Source organism: Protomyctophum bolini (assembly GCF_963924005.1).
Source record: "Protomyctophum bolini genome assembly, chromosome: 4".
NCBI lineage: Eukaryota > Metazoa > Chordata > Actinopteri > Myctophiformes > Myctophidae > Protomyctophum > Protomyctophum bolini.
The window spans coordinates 42,590,527-42,610,971 of record NC_137865.1 but is presented as its reverse complement, the minus strand read 5'-3'; the positions used below and the strand labels follow the sequence as shown (position 1 = coordinate 42,610,971).

The 20,445-nt window shown below is 43.0% G+C and overlaps 2 protein-coding genes across 2 annotated transcripts in view; one reads left to right on the top strand and one right to left on the bottom strand.

Annotated features, from left to right (window-relative positions):
* Positions 1 to 686, bottom strand: part of cep290 (centrosomal protein 290) — a 51,231-nt gene extending 50,545 nt beyond the window's left edge. Inside the window, exon 1 of the mRNA XM_080761249.1 lies at positions 278 to 686. Coding sequence (XP_080617375.1) covers positions 278 to 385 — 108 coding nt within the window. The 5' untranslated portion in view covers positions 386 to 686. The remainder of the gene's footprint in view (positions 1 to 277) is intronic.
* A 6,862-nt stretch (positions 687 to 7,548) lies between these two features.
* tmtc3 (transmembrane O-mannosyltransferase targeting cadherins 3) overlaps positions 7,549 to 20,445 on the top strand; it is a 55,363-nt gene continuing 42,466 nt past the window's right edge. Inside the window, exons 1-4 of the mRNA XM_080762620.1 lie at positions 7,549 to 7,610; positions 8,500 to 8,713; positions 12,287 to 12,505; positions 15,993 to 16,092. Of these exons, the coding sequence (XP_080618746.1) occupies positions 8,525 to 8,713; positions 12,287 to 12,505; positions 15,993 to 16,092 (508 nt within the window). The 5' untranslated portion in view covers positions 7,549 to 7,610; positions 8,500 to 8,524. The remainder of the gene's footprint in view (positions 7,611 to 8,499; positions 8,714 to 12,286; positions 12,506 to 15,992; positions 16,093 to 20,445) is intronic.

Genomic DNA, 20,445 nt, shown 5'->3' with positions numbered 1-20,445 from the left:
ATTTTGTGCTATGGCTCAATGTGGAAAGTCTGGTGACACAAGGTTATATAGACTATTATGGCTGTGGATGACATATATTAAATGTATCAGGGAATATATTGGCCATTCTAGGCCAGAGCAACTACACGTACAAGTTACTATTCGGCTGCCATGAAATGGCTGTGTTGAAACTGAAGTGAGAAGAATTGGACACTTAAAAAAAAAAGGGATATTGACACCCAAGCCCTTTTAGCCAGCATGCACATTACATGGTTTTAATTAATTATTAACGTTATACCATCACGAGCATATCGAAGAGGGGGTCTGCTTGGTTCTCTTCAGCACTGTCAGGTAGGATTGCTGGGTCTGCTCCCATCACTGTGCTCCAATCGAGAACAGCAGGCATCCTGGCAGCGGTACCGTGTCTGTCCGTGAGGCTAGTAGATGGTCAGGCAATGGCCATGGTCATGGCAAGATCAAGTAGGCTATCGATTCCAATTAAACGTCATGTTTACATTAGCATCAGAGCTAACCTTGGTTTCTGATTTAAATGATTAAGTTCGTAAAGCGATATCCTGTTATTTTATGCTGATCGGGTGATCTAATGTAAATTATACTTTGAGCTGGAAGGGCACTTATATTATCATACTCTAAACTTACGTTACAATTTACAAAACATGAGCTAAATCAGTTGGCACTGTGGTGGCTGCTAGGATACCGTTGACAACAATCGTAAAGCGTTTTTTGTTGCACTTTCTGTCTGTCGTGAAATACTAACGATCGTGTCGTGAACTCAAGCGATTGGATGATTATACTAGATTGTTTTATACTAAAAACAAACAAACAAAACAAAAAAACACACAGATAATACATTACGAATAATTATTAGTAGCCTAAGAAGCATTATAAAAATAGATAACTATTCAGTTTTATACTGATTTTAGAATATTTTATTCTTGTATTCTTGAAACTATGCTGACACACACACACACACACACACACACACACACACACACACACACACACACACACACACACACACACACACACAGTACACACATGTATATAAAATACATTATGAACAATGATTTTATCATCTGCTAAAATATTTATTTATTTGTCATTATATATCTTTAGCAGATGATAAAATCATTGTTCATAATGTATTTTATAATAATGTAATTTATAATAATTATTTGATGATGATGATGATGATGATGATGATAGTTCACTCGCTTCAACTCTGCACCGGAAGCGGTGGTCGCTGTTGAACGTGCTAGGCTCCGTCTTATGAGCTAATTTAGTACTTCCTGTCTGAGAGCTAGCTAATTTAAGACATCCGGTTGCCTTCAGAATAAGATAAGGTTATTTAATTCGTTAATTAAATAATTATTACATTACATTATTAGTATTATTATTACATTACAGTTATTGTAAAGACACACATTATGTTTCTGTGTAAAAATAAGTAATTAAATAACATAAAAAAGTTATCTAAATGGATAAATGCTATTCACTGGAGTGCATGGACTTTATAAAGTGGACACTGGACAAAAGACGGCTCCGCGAGGCAACTATCTGGACACACCCACGCGTTCGGGAAGATGTCCTCTACCACCCCACAGTCTCCGCTAAGCGGGAGAGGTGTAAAATTCACAGCAGCAGAGCTTCTACTGGGGTCAATGCAAAAAAATGTACCGTTTCCGGACCCAGAATGGACACTGGACAAAAGACGGCTCCGCGAGGCAACTATCTGGACATACCCACGCGTCCGGGGAGATGTCCTCTACCACCCCACAGTCTCCGCTAAGCGGGAGAGGTGTAAAATTCACAGCTGGAGCCCTTCTACTGGGGTCAATGCAAAAAAAATACCGTTTCCGGACCCAGAATGGACACTGGACAAAAGACGGCTCCGCGAGGCAACTATCTGGACATACCCACGCGTCCGGGGAGATGTCCTCTACCACTCCACAGTCTCCGCTAAGCGGGAGAGGTGTAAAATTCACAGCTGGAGCCCTTCTACTGGGGTCAATGCAAAAAAAATACCGTTTCCGGACCCAGAATGGACACTGGACAAAAGACGGCTCCGCGAGGCAACTATCTGGACATACCCACGCGTCCGGGGAGATGTCCTCTACCACCCCACAGTCTCCGCTAAGCGGGAGAGGTGTAAAATTCACAGCAGCAGAGCTTCTACTGGAGTCAATGCAAAAAAAATACCGTTTCCGGACCCAGAATGGACACTGGACAAAAGACGGCTCCGCGAGGCAACTATCTGGACATACCCACGCGTCCGGGGAGATGTCCTCTACCACCCCACAGTCTCCGCTAAGCGGGAGAGGTGTAAAATTCACAGCTGGAGCCCTTCTACTGGGGTCAATGCAAAAAAAATACCGTTTCCGGACCCAGAATGGACACTGGACAAAAGACGGCTCCGCGAGGCAACTATCTGGACATACCCACGCGTCCGGGGAGATGTCCTCTACCACCCCACAGTCTCCGCTAAGCGGGAGAGGTGTAAAATTCACAGCTGGAGCCCTTCTACTGGGGTCAATGCAAAAAAAATACCGTTTCCGGACCCAGAATGGACACTGGACAAAAGACGGCTCCGCGAGGCAACTATCTGGACATACCCACGCGTCCGGGGAGATGTCCTCTACCACCCCACAGTCTCCGCTAAGCGGGAGAGGTGTAAAATTCACAGCTGGAGCCCTTCTACTGGGGTCAATGCAAAAAAAATACCGTTTCCGGACCCAGAATGGACACTGGACAAAAGACGGCTCCGCGAGGCAACTATCTGGACATACCCACGCGTCCGGGGAGATGTCCTCTACCACCCCACAGTCTCCGCTAAGCGGGAGAGGTGTAAAATTCACAGCAGCAGAGCTTCTACTGGAGTCAATGCAAAAAAAATACCGTTTCCGGACCCAGAATGGACACTGGACAAAAGACGGCTCCGCGAGGCAACTATCTGGACATACCCACGCGTCCGGGGAGATGTCCTCTACCACCCCACAGTCTCCGCTAAGCGGGAGAGGTGTAAAATTCACAGCTGGAGCCCTTCTACTGGGGTCAATGCAAAAAAAATACCGTTTCCGGACCCAGAATGGACACTGGACAAAAGACGGCTCCGCGAGGCAACTATCTGGACATACCCACGCGTCCGGGGAGATGTCCTCTACCACCCCACAGTCTCCGCTAAGCGGGAGAGGTGTAAAATTCACAGCTGGAGCCCTTCTTATATTGGTAACAGCCTACACATAGAGGATGTGGATGGAATTAGTGAATGTCCAGTTATTGGCAATGCCTTGACCACAGATACGAAACAGAGTAATGATGAAGCTGACAAGATTGCTTTAGAGATTCTACAAATTAACACATCTGCTACACCCATGAAAATGCGTGTGAACAGAAGGTGTGCCAAACATCCACTAGATGCTAATGAATGGGTCATGCCAAGTAAAAGGGCTGTCTATTGCATTTGCCAAGCGCCAAATGACCGAAATAAAGCTATGATTGCATGTGACCTCTGTGGAGCCTGGTTTCATATGGACTGTCTGGGAGTTTCACCTAGTCGAGACTTTGACAAACTCAATTATGCGTGTTTATCCACTACTTGCAATCATGAGCCATTGACACAGGGGATTTTATATACTGAAAAGAATAGCAGTGTTCATGTGCAGCCTATAAAGCCTGAAAAGAATAGCAGTGTTCATGTGCAGGAAGACAGCACTAGTGTAGATGAATCACATTTAAATCAAACCAACAGTGTTCATGTGCAGCCTATAAAGCCTGAAAAGAATAGCAGTGTTCATGTGCAGGAAGACAGCACTAGTGTAGATGAATCACATTTAAATCAAACCAGCAGTGTTCATGTGCCTATAAAGCCAGTTGTTGTGCACCACGCATTTCATGAGAGCACTGTACATAATCATTCTGTACAGACTCTGAGTCTAGATGCTGTAGAAATAGATCACTCGTATAGCACTGTACAGAATCAGTCTGTACAGACTCTGAGTCTAGATGCTGTAGAAATAGATCACTCGTATAGCACTGTACAGACTCTGAGTCTAGATGCTGTAGAAATAGATCACTCGTATAGCACTGTACATCAGTCTGTACAGACTCTGAGTCTAGATGATGGTACTGTTCAGAGTGTCATGGGACTATCTAGTGCTACATTAGGACCCTTCAAACACAGTGCCATTGAACCTACTACCTTTACTTTGAAGTCTTCAGAATGGGACACTGTAAACTCCTTAAGAGTCAAAGGAAATAAATATTTTAAGATGTATGAATGGCAAGAGCTGTTTGCCAGCAAAGTCAAGGAATCGAATCCATACTGTATAATCCGTTTTGTTAATCACTACTTTTCTACCGCTGTCGTTAGAAAATCAAACAAGCCATGTCTGACAATCATTGTCGCCTGTCGGCATACTTCATGTGAGATGACCTTTAAAATACATCTCTATTCATTCGAAGACGGCATATTTCATATAGCTTACACTGGCAACATACATCACACAAAGGACAAATTGAGAGGTAGATATATTAGAAGCACAGAGCGTGCAAACTTGGGTAGAAAAATGAAGAACCGATTTGCACATAATGCTTACATTGAGGCAGTGAACAATGCAGACCCAAGGTCTTTAATAGCTGGAAATCGTAGTGGAGTTGGCAAAGACACTTCTTTGTACAGGCAGGTCAAATATGAACAGCGGAAACTAGGATGGAAGGATAACAGTGAGATCAAAGCTTTGATGGACCTTAAAAAAGAATGGGAGGATAAAGACACAGACAGTGTTGTTGTAAAAGGATTCATTCAAGTTATTAAAGTTAGTCCCCTTAAGGTTATATGTTTTAGTAAAGCAGGAGTGAAACTGTGGCACAATGCGACCGCAAGCTGCTTGTATTGTACTTGGTAGTAAAAGGAACTCTAGCGTGGTGCAAGCCAGTATTGACACCATCATGTCTGAGACACAGAAACTAGCGCCACAGAAAGAAAATGTTGATACAAAGCATGATCGACAAGACAAGATAAATTGAAACCATTGACACCTACTTCGATGGTTCAGTTGTCATCTATGCCGGGGAATTTAGCAGCTCTCATTCAAGCGTTTTTTCAAAATCCAGGTCACACATTTGATTGCAAAACAATCTGTGGTGTCACTCAACAACTAGTGAATAGCATCCCAGACTTGGCCTTAGGAATGCACAATGACCCATTAGATTTTATACACAAACTAGTAGATTGGTTGAGTATGTGTGGTGTCCACACAGTTGTTCAAGCAAAACATACAGACATCTGTACATTCTGTGCCTGGACAGTTGAAAGCAATTCTTCTATTACTAATATTTTTGCATTACCGCTGCCAGGAAACGGTATTTTTTTTGCATTGACCGGAAACGGTAATTTTTTTGCATTGACCCCAGTAGAAGCTCTGCTGCTGTGAATTTTACACCTCTCCCGCTTAGCGGAGACTGGGGTGTGGTACAGGACATCTCCCTGAACACGTGGGTATGTCCAGATAGTTGCCTCGCGGAGCCGTCTTTTGTCCAGTGTCCATTCTGGGTCCGGAAACGGTACATTTTTTTGCATTGACCACAGTAGAAGCTCTGCTGCTGTGAATTTTACACCTCTCCCGCTTAGCGGAGACTGGGGTGTGGTACAGGACATCTCCCTGAACACGTGGGTATGTCCAGATAGTTGCCTCGCGGAGCCGTCTTTTGTCCAGTGTCCATTCTGGGTCCGGAAACGGTACATTTTTTTGCATTGACCACAGTAGAAGCTCTGCTGCTGTGAATTTTACACCTCTCCCGCTTAGCGGAGACTGGGGTGTGGTACAGGACATCTCCCTGAACACGTGGGTATGTCCAGATAGTTGCCTCGCGGAGCCGTCTTTTGTCCAGTGTCCATTCTGGGTTCGGAAACGGTATTTTTTTTGCATTGACCCCAGTAGAAGGGCTCCAGCTGTGAATTTTACACCTCTCCCGCTTAGCGGAGACTGGGGTGTGGTACAGGACATCTCCCTGAACACGTGGGTATGTCCAGATAGTTGCCTCGCGGAGCCGTCTTTTGTCCAGTGTCCATTCTGGGTCCGGAAACGGTACATTTTTTTGCATTGACCACAGTAGAAGCTCTGCTGCTGTGAATTTTACACCTCTCCCGCTTAGCGGAGACTGGGGTGTGGTACAGGACATCTCCCTGAACACGTGGGTATGTCCAGATAGTTGCCTCGCGGAGCCGTCTTTTGTCCAGTGTCCATTCTGGGTCCGGAAACGGTATTTTTTTTGCATTGACCCCAGTAGAAGGGCTCCAGCTGTGAATTTTACACCTCTCCCGCTTAGCGGAGACTGGGGTGTGGTACAGGACATCTCCCTGAACACGTGGGTATGTCCAGATAGTTGCCTCGCGGAGCCGTCTTTTGTCCAGTGTCCATTCTGGGTCCGGAAACGGTACATTTTTTTGCATTGACCACAGTAGAAGCTCTGCTGCTGTGAATTTTACACCTCTCCCGCTTAGCGGAGACTGGGGTGTGGTACAGGACATCTCCCTGAACACGTGGGTATGTCCAGATAGTTGCCTCGCGGAGCCGTCTTTTGTCCAGTGTCCATTCTGGGTCCGGAAACGGTATTTTTTTTGCATTGACCCCAGTAGAAGGGCTCCAGCTGTGAATTTTACACCTCTCCCGCTTAGCGGAGACTGGGGTGTGGTACAGGACATCTCCCTGAACACGTGGGTATGTCCAGATAGTTGCCTCGCGGAGCCGTCTTTTGTCCAGTGTCCATTCTGGGTCCGGAAACGGTACATTTTTTTGCATTGACCACAGTAGAAGCTCTGCTGCTGTGAATTTTACACCTCTCCCGCTTAGCGGAGACTGGGGTGTGGTACAGGACATCTCCCTGAACACGTGGGTATGTCCAGATAGTTGCCTCGCGGAGCCGTCTTTTGTCCAGTGTCCATTCTGGGTCCGGAAACGGTATTTTTTTTGCATTGACCCCAGTAGAAGGGCTCCAGCTGTGAATTTTACACCTCTCCCGCTTAGCGGAGACTGTGGGGTGGTAGAGGACATCTCCCCGGACGCGTGGGTATGTCCAGATAGTTGCCTCGCGGAGCCGTCTTTTGTCCAGTGTCCATTCTGGGTCCGGAAACGGTATTTTTTTTTGCATTGACCACAGTAGAAGCTCTGCTGCTGTGAATTTTACACCTCTCCCGCTTAGCGGAGAGTGGGGTGTGGTAGAGGACATCTCCCCGGACGCGTGGGTATGTCCAGATAGTTGCCTCGCGGAGCCGTCTTTTGTCCAGTGTCCACTTTATGAAGTCCATGCACTCCAGTGAATAGCATTTATCCATTTAGATAACTTTATTATTATTATTATTATTATTTAATTACTTGTTTTTACACAGAAACATAATGTGTGTCTTATAGCATCATTTAAATGCTTAATTTGTAGTTTTAATGTGCAAATTAATTTTTTTTCCAATACTCTAGAGATACTCTTATTTTGAAGAGATCGTCCACCGGAAGCCTTAAATTAGCTCACTAGATTAGCTCACTAGACAGTGCCAACGTGCTAGCTTTAGCATCATGCACTGAGTGGAATATCGCTGGCAGATTTAATGCACTAACGTATGTTTTCTATACATTTACAAGTAACAACGTTCACATTTAAACTTCCGAATCACTCATTCTATTTCATTGGAAGAATTCCGTGCGTGGCTAACGAGAAACGACAATACACGGGCAAATGTTTGCTGTTAAAGTAACCCGGGTAGCTTTATTAAGTCATCGTTAGCTTGCTTGCTATGATATGTTAATGATGTGACTACTAATGTAATGCATGTATGTTGTATGTAATACGTTATAACATATATTATGTAATGTAATACCAGTTAACAAATGTAAAATGTTACTTTATACTTTAGCTGGGTTGATAACTACGTTTAGCTACTTAAATAATTATGTATTACTATAGCAACAAGGCGTGTCACCAGCTGTCATTCCTGTCCATTCACACTAGTACTGTACTGTAGTCTCAAACTGGCTAACTATGCACTTATGCTATGTAGTCAAGATATCCAACCTTGTTTTTATGCTTGAATCCAGTGTCCAGGAAAGGGAACAATAAGACACAAAGTGATAATGATGTGCCAAGGTTCTTGGTATCAATAAACCATAACAGCTGACTGTGAATGTGAACTAGCCTAAGATTTAGAGTTAGACTCTCTTAGATATATATCGATTCTGATATTGAAAAGGTCAGAATCAATGAAATACATCTGCGAGAGTCTAATTCTTAGGCTAGCTGTGAACGGGGAAAGGATGAAGCTCACACATACACATTTTAAAACCTGTCTTTTAAAGAAATATGGATGTTACCCCCCCCCCCCCCTCTCGCATGATTCATGGTCACGATGGTTTGTAGTGGCATTCTGTTTGACGGTATAATTGCAGACAACATGGCTGTGGCACTGAGACTACTTGTTATTCAGTAACTTTTGGTTCTATTTTTGGACAGTGATCAATGAGGCCCTTGGTCTGCAATGGCTGCCGTGACATGGAAGGAGGTCTTGCTTTTGACTGGACTGGTGGTGGGGTGCTACTGGAACAGTTTGTCATGCGGCTTTGTGTTTGATGACGTCTCAGCGATCCTAGACAATAAGGACTTGCGGCCCACAACCCCTCTTCGCAACCTGTTCCATAATGACTTTTGGGGGACACCTATGTCTGAGGTAAACTAATTCCCCCTATGCATCATCGTGTGTGTGCGCATGTGTGTGTGTGTGTGTGTGTGTGTGTGTGTGTGTGTGAAAATGTCCTAGAAGTGAAGTCGCATAGCCTCAGAGCTGTGTAATTGTGTTGATGTTTTGTTGTGTAGATTGTGTTGTTGATATTGTGTTAGTGTTGCATTGACAGTGCAGTACTGGGTGCATGTCATTCGCCTCATCTTGCATCATTTGCGGGCATCATACAGACATCTTTGCATTGACTTTGCATGTACTGTTCCATAATTGTGCTGCACACTGGTTCTGGACAACAGCTGATCCGACCGACTTCACACACAGTCAGTGAAGAATAATGTCAAAGCTGGGAATACATTTCGTACCAATGTGTTTGTAGGGGTGTCTACTAACACATCCCACATTGGTTTCTATTCAGCCACCCTAGGGGCATTTTTGATAGCTGCTGAAAGTCGGGGTACCATTAATTTATTAATTAATTATTTAAGTAGCATGTGACGTGTCAAACTATGGGTTTGAATCCATCCATGAAATATACTCCTTGGGCTAAACAAGGCCATAGCAGTTGTGGCCATAGCCACAAATGTGATGACTGATGAGGTCAGTGGATATGGCCGTCGCTTCTCGCCCTGAGGCGTCACACCCTGAATATGAACATTTGGTTTTATGGTTCTCGAGATTAATAGACATACTCACTCACATATAATATACAAACAAATTGCATCTATTCGTTTAAATAGGGCAATTGGGGCAAACACAATAACCTATAGCAGTAAGCAAATAATGTCAAGTCTCATTTCCATTTTAGTTCTCATTGTTCTGTTCTGTTGTAGTAAACACAAAATAAGTAACCCAGAAGAAATGAGCACAGAGCATTTTAGGAGGGAGGTAGACCTGCCAAAATGCTGCCAGACAAATGCTGCCAGAATGTGCCTTTGAACTATAGTGTGGCCATGGACACATGCGATCTGTCAACTGTCAAATACAAGCACAATGAGTCAACATTTCAACTACTAGACGGACGTATTCTAAAACGCCAAATCAGCACAGTGATTGGCATGAGAAGCAGCTTGTAGTAATCAAAAAAATATAAAGTCACGTTAAAAACATTTCACTCACCTGCTGCTAGTAGAACAGTGGTTCAGATGCAACATGCGACAATGAGCAAGCAAATTAAGTCGGTTGGGATCATCAAACGTAACTTCTGTTGAGTTTTTAACAGTAGCCAAATAATGTGGGCAAAAGCTAAATACCAACAGTGTGGTCATGGTGACTAACTAAAACGCTGGGCGTTGTTGTACACAAGGATATATATTAAGTTTGAATTGTTGGAATTGTAAATCTTTCTAGTGTGATTAAGCCACTCCTGAGTAAACACAATGCAGCACTTCTGGAGTTTATCAAACGGCATTTAAATGACTGTGAACATGAGGGAAATATTATCTGGAACTCTGGCCTCAATGCCAAGGACTACGTCTGGTAAGAACCTAATGTTCATCATCTGGCTAATTGCATCTCTAGGGTGAAGCTTGGTACATTATACTATGGGGATGTTACTTGTTTCTCAACTTTCTCAGCAGCAGGGTCTGGGAGACTGGTCAAGAGTTAAGACAATCATTACAGAGGGGTCTTTGAAGAAAACCTGATTTAGAGTGCACACTACCTCAGACTGGGCAGAACATTCACCCTTTTTGCTCGACTATGACCCGAACCGAAGCACACACACAGCCAGAGCCAAGTCAACGCTGGAGTGTGTCCTTGCGTGGCCCAGTCAAAGCATCACAGTTCACCAACCTGACAGAGTGTGAGATGAAACCTGTGAGAATTTGAGAAACAATATGACAAGCACGCAGACACGATAGCAAGAGGATGAGGCTGCAAGGAGTATGAGGAGTAGACCTAAACACAGTTGGAGACGGAGAGGGCATATTTTACGCAGTGCACATTACCATGGATAGACCCGTCTCTGTTAAGATAGTTTATGAATTGAACACCTTGATAAAGTTCCTTGCTGCGGTTATACAGCGCAGTGTGAACGCAAACGCAGCAAAAATAATGCAAGAATGATGCCACTTCTCCACCCATTTACATCGAGTCCACCGACTTAGAGGTGAGAATGCGACCTAGGGTGCCTGCCTATGAGATCCGGTGTTGCCTCCCAAGCTGTCTAACAAAATGTTCCTATGGTCAAGGAAGGCTGATTTTAGTATCACATCCTGTTATTATATGCGAGACAGTGTCGAAGTGTCCTTGAGCAAGACTCTGAACCCCTAATTGCTCCCGATGTGGTGCCTTGCATGGTTTCCTCCATCATCGGTGTATGTGTAGCAGAGTGGCTCTGAGCCTCTGCCTGATGGCCTCAAAAGTCTTAATATCTCCCCCGGGTCCATAGCGATATCCCTTTGTTCTAGTTGTTAAGATATTGTACTTTCATGCGTGAGACCCGAGTTTGAATCATGGCCGTTACATTGGTGCCGTGACCCGGATCGGGTCATGGCACCTTGAATAAAACCTCTATTATAAATGCACCATTTACCATTTACCAAGAGAGGCAAAGCCAGCGATTTCTGGCTTTGGGGACCAGGAGCATTGCAGATCTCATGAACAGGAATGTCCCAGTAGTTCTATCTGCAGCCAAAGTCAATCCAGAGCTCTTTGATGCTTAATGTCTTAATGAAGTTGATTGCAAGAACTACAACAGTGTAAATGTCTTAGTTTATTGCCATTGGCCCCAGCATGGGCCAGGTGCAGAACCATTCTTCTCGTGTCTTTTTCAGGATGGTTTTTTGGCGAACTGTAGAATACAGGTCGTCATCATCATCATTCTTGGTTGAAAGCAGCAGTTCGCCCTGAATGTCATCATTCGTGAGCTCATCTCTGATTAGTCCAAATAGTCGCAGCAGTTATTTGAAGAAGAAAGTATTAGGGTGTGTGTGTGTGTGTGCGTGCGTGTGTGGGGGGTGTGAAGTATCCGTGATTTCTGGTCAGATTCTGATCTGTTGAATCTGTATGAGAGCATTTTTTAAATTGTACTTGTACAAGTTGTACTGTTTCATATTGTTAGCTGGGTTGTTCTCCTCTCTTTAATTATTCTTTGAATAGTTATTAGGCCATATTGGTAATAAGCTAAAGTGCTCTAGATAGATTTAATCATAAACTTTGGTGCTTTTTGACTGAATAGCGTGAAATAGCCTTTTTTCCTTAAGGGACTAAACGAAGCTAAACGTGTCAAAAAGTGCTGAATAAAGGGGCTGAGTATCATTGTAATTGTAAAAAGTTTAAAATGTTGAGTAAATTTGAAAAAAGTAAAAGAAAACCAAAAAAACGTTAAAATGCGTACCTTCTGAAGCCTCTATCGAATTGAATTGAATTGAACCTTTCAGAAATCTTGAATGCATTCATTGTTCTGAAAGTGAACTTACTGTAGTCCAGGTAAATGAGGACATTGGCGGTTGGATGACTTGAGGAGTTCAGTCCAGACAAAATGTATGACTCCTGATAAACATTCAGTGGGATTTACACACTGCCCCTGACACAAGCTGTGATATTTACCAAACTCCACAGGAGCGCAGCCATAAATCCTACCGACCCCTGACTGTGCTCACGTTCCGGCTGAACTACCTCGTCACTGAGCTGAGCTCTGCCTCCTACCACCTGCTCAACGTGGTGCTCCACGCCGTGGTGTGTGTGCTCTTCCTGCGCGTGTGTCGCCTCTTCCTGGACCGGGCCTCCGGCCTGGTGGCGGCGCTGCTGTTCGCCGTGCACCCCATCCACGCTGAGGCGGTAAGTTAGTGTTCATCTGATTATCCCATTGAGACCAGATTCTACAAAATGTCTTCTGAATCCTGACTGTTTTCTGAAAAACCTGTGTTTTTCTATAATCAGTGGTGCTCAAACTTTTTCATGTCAAGGACCATGCAAAATGATCTGTATCACGGACCCCCATCTCAAAATATTTTGTTCCAGGGAACCTCCCCAGAAGCAAATAGTTGAGTTAAAAAACATTTGCTGTGAAAGAATATATATATTGAAAGATTTGCACACGTTTTCACGATTTTTCTAAAATGGTAAATCTACAAGCTCGTAGCCGTTCCCATACTTTTCATTCCAGGGACCACCCAGAAGCAAATATTTGAGTTAAAAAACAGTCTCTGTGAAAGAATATATATATTGAAAGATTTGCACACGTTTTCACGATTTTTCAAAAAACAAGCCCGTAGTGGTTCCCATACTTTTCTGGGTCAGGTGGTCCCACTTGAAAATGTATTGGTATCACTAACCCATTTGAAGTTTAAAGGGAAAGAAAATACCATGACTCAGAGAGGCCTAATGACAGAGGCCTCTTAAAGTAGCTGGTGATTCACCAGCTACTTTTCAGGCCTCTTTCCAGTCCAAATAGGCTAAACAGGACACTTGGAGTGAGTGCTGCTGGTTACCTGCAAAAGCGGTTTGTAAATAGTGTTTAGCTGAGTGGCTGTTAATTTCCCAACCTGTTTGTGATCTGTGACTGAACTCGGTCTGAACTCAGCATTCAGGTTTGTTTGCTTATTTGAACTTGACCTTGTTCTCGTCCCCGTTTCCCCATGCCCCCCCCCCTCACACACACACACACACACACACACACACGCACGCACGCACGCACGCACGCACTTGCACACTACCCCAATTAGTACTTGTATTTCATCCCATTCAAGTCGGCTGAATTGATAACCAGACAGGCCCTGACCAGAGAGTTAGAAAAGACAAAGAAAACATTCTGCTTCCCAGGGGTGGAGCGCTATTCCTTTACACAGCAGCTTGTACGGCTTCGACACCCCACCCCACACCACCACCTCGCCCTGCCCCCCACCCATGTCGTTGGTCTAATCTAAGTGCAGTCTCTTAGAACCTTGAAAAAGAGATCATTTGCCTAACAAATGAGTCCTTAGACTTGTTCCAGCGAATGTCCTTCACATTATCTTCGTCTGGAATCTCGCTCTCAACGGATCATTTGTTTTTCATTTTATGCACAGAGCACTGAAGGTCCCTTCATGATAAACTATGGACAAAGAACCTCCTGTGTCCCCCCCACCATTCCCCCTCTGTCTTTTTTCTGAACGTTTTTTTGGTCGTCTCTCTGACTGGTGATGTTAATGTTAATTGTACTGACATCCTGAAATGCAATTATTTAATTTACGGTATAGTCTCATAATCCATAATGAGTGAGGTGTCATTTGCGGTCGAAATAATAATAATGGTTCAATTGATTACTCATAGTCGTCGGTGGGTTTCACAAACATAATTAGAACATAAAGAGTTCCCTGGACATAATGTCTATTGAAAAAGTCTGCTTCAGTCAAGCAATTACACTGTAACATGGCAGAGAAATATCAAGTTATTGTTTTTGTTTTACACAAATTAATGCTCTACCTGGTGACGGACGGTCGTACATAAGTGTGGCAAAAACACTGATGCATTTGCCATGCAGTGAAAGTGAATGGAATCACTACTTCTAGCTTCTCACTCATGGAGAACAGTCAGAACAACAGATAAAGATGATCGACAGAAGCAATTATGTTTGGCCCTCAAGAATGCATCTACAACCTGACCGGAGCTTGTGGCCCCTGCACTGTCTGCTAATGTGCACTGGATGTTTAAGTTTTGAAGGGCTGCTTTTATCAACTCAGAACCATAGCTAAATTAAAGCGGTGGTTGTACCACTCAAGGACTTCCTCTCGATTGAACTACTGCAACTCCCTATACCGCAGTTCACTTTATCTCGCCTACAGATGTTTCAAAATAGCAGCTGCCATGATGTTAACTGGCACAAAGAAAAGTCAACACAGAACCCCTGTTCTAGCCAATTTGCACTGGGGGTGCCAGTGAATTTTAGAATTGATTTTTTAAATTCTCCTTTTTAGTTTTTAAAGCCAAAACGGAGTAGCTCCACAGTTCATCGCTGACCTGCTAAAGGCCAGAGGGCACTCAGGTCATCACCATCATCATCATCATTTTTAGTCGAGTTTGAGGGACTGATTTACACCTGTAAACCTGATGTATTATCAGTGGAGCATGCAGGTCTGCATGTTTACAGTTTGATGCATAGTCGTCAAACAGTGCCCTTGGTGTTGTTTTCACATCTCACGTGTCCCTGGCCCACACCTACGCAGCGCTTCCACTGAGAACACATTCAGTTCTGAACATTTCAGCAGGCTTTTTTTGGAACTGTGGAATCGGGTATTTTTTTTGGCGTGCTCTGTTTGAAGTTGAGGGAACGGAGATAGAAGAGTGCCTCTGTGGAACGCCCTATACCAACAATCATTAAGACATGCGAATCCCTTGACTCCTTCACAAACCGCTCTCAAAGTGCACCTACGGATGGCTGCAATTCGAAACTGGCCCCCGTAAAATCTGAATCCCCCACCCTTCCCCACCCCCCTTTCCCCCCCACTGAATGTATATGTTTCTTTTCCCTTTTTGCTTCCTTTATGATGAATTCCTGTTCTGTTCTTTTACTATATAGAAGTGTCTATTTGTACGTCTCTAAATCTTTTGATGAATTGAACATGGTGGACCCTCTTGTAAACAAGTGTAATACTTAATTGGGTCGTCCACTCACAGTTAACAGTATTTGTATTGAGTTTGTGCTTGAAATGTACTGTAATTCTGCAAACTGAAATAAATATTTCAATCAATCAATCAATCAAACTCTGGCAATTGGCTTTGGGAAAAAAACTGTTCAATATCCAACCACCTGGGGGCAGTCCTCAAGTATACAATTTAGCTACCTGCCACCCTTATTTACCAATCTGTCTTCTCAGCTGGAGAAAAGTATTGTATGGAACTTCGACTTCGAGATACATTGACTCAGATTACCACCGATTCCTGTTATCTTTTGTAAAGGCTGTAACGGGTCACATTTCAAATACTACTGACCGTACAAAACTACTTGTAGTTTGTACAATTAATAATACGTTTTCACTACATACAAATTCAATACTGTACTATTACACCTGCTAAGTTGGTTCTACTGTTGCTACGACTAGGGCAACCATAACTAGTACTGTACCTCTACCGGTACTGCTTCAAACACCGCTTCACCACATCTCAATACTCAATACAATTAGTACTATGAGGAGTACTACGCTGGCCATTAGCGCCATCACTACTATTATGTATTACTCCTTATATACTTATACTACAGTACCAATTCTACTACTAGTACTCACCACCCACCACTACTTACTTATTGTACTGCTTTATTAATATCATACTAACTTTGTATCCTTAGGTAACTGGTGTTGTTGGGCGAGCTGAGCTCCTCTCCTCTATCTTCCTGCTGGCTGCTTTCCTGTGCTACACTAGATCTACAAGCACAGACCACTCTATTGGTAAGTCTGGCCTGATCACTGCTATCTGTCCTCAGACAGCCATACCAACCAGTGGCGGAAGGTTCCTATAACGACAGTGGGTGCAGCATGATCAGTAGCCTAGGCCTAAAGAATTAAATAGTTTCAGCCATCGGGTGGATTTTACCTTTTAGGTAGGCTAGAATTGCGTGGGGGGACGACGACGCAGATTTATTTATTTATTTCCCCCAGATGGTCTAACAATGTCAGGATTTGACCAATTTATTACCAATCTCGTACACCATTGCTCACGCAAGCAAGATCCTTGACCCAATTACAGCCATTGCATCTTACCTTTTAATTAAAGTAAAAGTAGTCTGAGGAAAAGGAACAGTTCTGTTCACCGGACACTGTTTTGGCTGAGATGGCTCTGTTAGTCATGTCTCAAGTCAGCGTGGAGATTGCCGGGCGGTGTTGCTGCAGCCTCTCCGCTGACCGTGTCAGTGTAGTGTTGCTGTAGCCCTGGTCCAGTGCTTACCAGGGCTAGTGTTGCTGCAGCAGTGTGAATGAACCGTGCGGTCACTGGAACAAAGCCACCGTATTTAGCATTTGAATACCTGTTCTGTGAACACCGTAAAGGTGTGTGCAAAATGACCAGGGGGAGGGTAGCTTCAGCCTCCAGTCAGTGGGTGCTATTTGGCTTACTATTGTGTCAGTGGGTGCTTAAGCCCTCAAGCACTCCCGGAGTTGATGCCGTTGATACCAACCACCCTTTTAATGCTAGTGTGTACACAGTAATGCTGAATCCACACCAGCAGCACTACCATTATTATTTTTTCCTCCTCACTAAAATTGGCGTGTATTTCAAAATGTCTGAAACACCACGTCTAGTTATTGTCTATTTCAGACCACGGCACTCTTCTGGTTGGCTGCCTCCCTTTTATTGATTCATTCATTTACATCCCTACACCGCACCTTGCCACTTTCTCAGAACACAGAAGTCCACTGGCATATGTTTGTAACCGTCACTTGAGGAATAGATACCGACTAGAACCAGTTCGAATTTGTTACCGGCTCCTGACTGGTTTGAGCCAAAATTTGGACAAAATACTGGTCCTGCTGCAGTCTGTATTTTACAGCCAATTCATTCAAGTGTTTAACAAACAAAGGCTTTAATAAGGCTTGTGACGGTCTGGTGCCATAGTTTATTTGAAGATCCATGAAGGCATGAACAGGTTTCTATTTCTATCGTATGTCCAAGAAAATCACCCTGCCAACAGAGTTGAATCCAAAGAGATAAATCTGTTTTGCATTATCTGCGCAACAGTAGATACAATTTCCCATACAGTGAAGACTTGAATTCATGGATAATTCCTTTACAGTGAATGAAGAAAATCAAAAAGGAAGAAATTACTGAATTGTTTGATGAATTGAAGAAAATAGGTTTCCAAGATGAACAATAACAAAACTATATAAAAATCAGTTTATAAACTCCCAATCTGCTCTTACTTACAGTATAATCCAAGTGTCATGTATCCAGTCATATCCTCAGTACTTCCAAAACATTTTTTGCTCAAAACCTTACTAAAACACTCTGGCATAAACATATATGACACATGGATTATACTGTGACAGTTGTGTGGGATTTTATCATCATGAAGATGATGTTTTGAGCCGAAACTGTGCACATTCATTGCAACTCGAGACATGATATTGAATAATAGCATGTTTACACTAGAAAGCAAGTTACCGCAGATGTAGGACTGGTCATACATTGAAGTAGAGTTATTGTAGTTAGACAGCGGGCTGCTTTCCAGGCAGCACCTGTCTTTTAGCCCCTCCCCTCTCTGTGTGCCTGTCTTTCAGCTAGGGTGGCACATGTTATCAAAGCCAAGTTAAGCCGGGTTCACAATACAGGAATTAATGTGATTCAGAAGTTGGACAGTTGAGTTATTGAGTAGCATTACAAGTTCTTTTGCAAGTAACACCGGGGCTCCACCGGACGAGTCAGCGTCACGTCACCGTCAGGGAATGTTCCCTTTTTTATCAATGAAGGGTGGCTCCACTGCCCGCGTTGTGTGACTACATTCAAATTGCCCCGGTTCGTTTTTTGACTCGCGCGACGGAGATGATGCGACATCCACACTGCTACACCCGGAGATGGGGGGGAGAATAGGTACATTGCACTGACAAAAATTAAGAAGTAATAATGTTTAATATTTACAAAAACATAAAGCAGCTCCATCAATAACAAAAAAAGCATTCACATGCACCTATATTTGTCTCTGTTTCAGCTGTAGGAGACTTGGCTAATCCATGACCATAAGCAGACTTCTGGGCATGTCCAAGTGAAAAAGTAAAAAAGAAAGTATCCATGATAGGTACACTGTACTTACCGGTAGTGTACTGTATATGTATATATCTCCTGTTTCTCAGACAAAGTAGAGCTGTGAAAGGTCTGGCTATGTGAGACTAGAAAGACCACAATTATATTAATTAAGAAAAAAAAAGAAATAATAGTAAGTAAATGAAAATATTAATAAATTAATTATAATGATACATAAATCGCATGATTCTTCAAATAAGTCATCCGTTTAGCTTTTGGATAAAATGACAGCCAAGTTCTGGAAGAGGAGGAACTGATACCTTGACGATCGATACTTGGAAGTACCATGATCGAATTTAACCCATTTTGACCTGAGATCAGATTCTAAAAATATCTTCTACATCCTGACAGTTTTCTGAAAAAGCTATGTTTCTATGTCAGTCGTTCTTCGATTTTTCAAAAATAGCAGACCTACAAGCTATGAGCTTGTAGATCTGCTATTTTTCAATAGCTAAAGCATAACGTAATGCTAACACCAAAAGGGGTTCCCGGCCCGCCCAAAATGGTTTAAGGTTGAACTTAGTGTAGTTGCTTTTTCGATGTGTGATATTCTGTATTTTAGTCTGACGTCATTGTGTAGTCCTGCGTTACGTCCGGGTCCAAGTGGCACCACCAGCTCCCGTCCGCATCTCATTGTAAATAGAATATCTAAACGCGTGAATCTTTTTACAATGACGTTATTTTTCAGAAAAGAAGCCATTTAGGGTTAAAATGGGTCTCAATGCTTCCAACTCGAGTAGAATTATTAATGTTCTGTACATGTGTACAGATTGTGTCCATGACAAAGAAAATATAGGATGTGGAGACAATAAAGACTATTATTATCATTATTATTGAAGGTGGTAACTCAGTACAATATTTCGGGGGCATATTTAGAATGTGTGCAGGGTTGAGTATGTTGAATATAGTTTGCATTTAATGAGGATTTTGTTGACACAATGAAATAAAATGGCGATAGTATTCAGTGTGGGGCAGACGGCCTGTCACAGCCAGATTTGGGAGACCAGTAGCTTTGTTGTTGCAAGGAAAGCGGTAAAATGAGACTTTCGTGGTTTTCATCTCATATTTAGTCCGACGGAGGGACACAATATAACTCTATGGGGACACAAAAGTAGGACCCGGAAGTATCTCTGGAGGGGACGCTTACGTCACGGCTGAAATACTGAATTGCACTGATTCTCATTTATAATAAAAAAAGAAAACAGCATGGGATTTTACCCTAACACATGATTTAGTAGTGCATTGCATCATTAAAAAAAAGGAAACTGCATGGGATTTTACCCTAACACATGATTTAGTAGTGCATTGCATCATTAAGCATCATTTGGCAGATCTCTCAGCTGATACTGTTGAGTTCATAATTTTATGCCATCTGGCTGTGCTCACGCAGACCAGCTTGTTTGAGTCGCTAAACCATAAATTGACTACATCCTCACTTCACTGGCTCCCAGTGAATTTCATATTCACTTTAATCACATATGAAACATAGTCTGGCTCCTGACTATATTTATGATGTATTGTTCCCTCTGGGCTATACTATAGCCAAGTAAGACATCTTAGATCCTCAGATCAAGGTACGCTTCAAAATTAATTTCCCATTGGGTTAAATAAAGTCATCTGAATCAAGACCTGTTAGTCAATTCTACTATGCCAAAGTTCATTGTGCAAGGCACATTTATTTGTATCTCTCATTTCAACACCAAGGTAATTCACAATGCTTTTCACAACATTAAGAGGGCATGTGTCTGGTTGGCTGCCACTCTGTCTCGCTGCACGAAATAAAACCGCAGGGTGCCTCAGATGTGTGGAGTGTGGACACGGGATAGCTGAAATCCATTTTTTGACAGCAGCCGTTGCTGGGCAACACTTTGCTCAGCACTTCCGGAGCTGTTTTGCTGCGCACGCAGCCATTCACTTCCTTCCTCCTTACGGTCCAACAAACTTCCTTATTTACTCTGAATCTATACGATTCCTCCGCGCAGATTGATCATAACAGCGATGTTCTGACC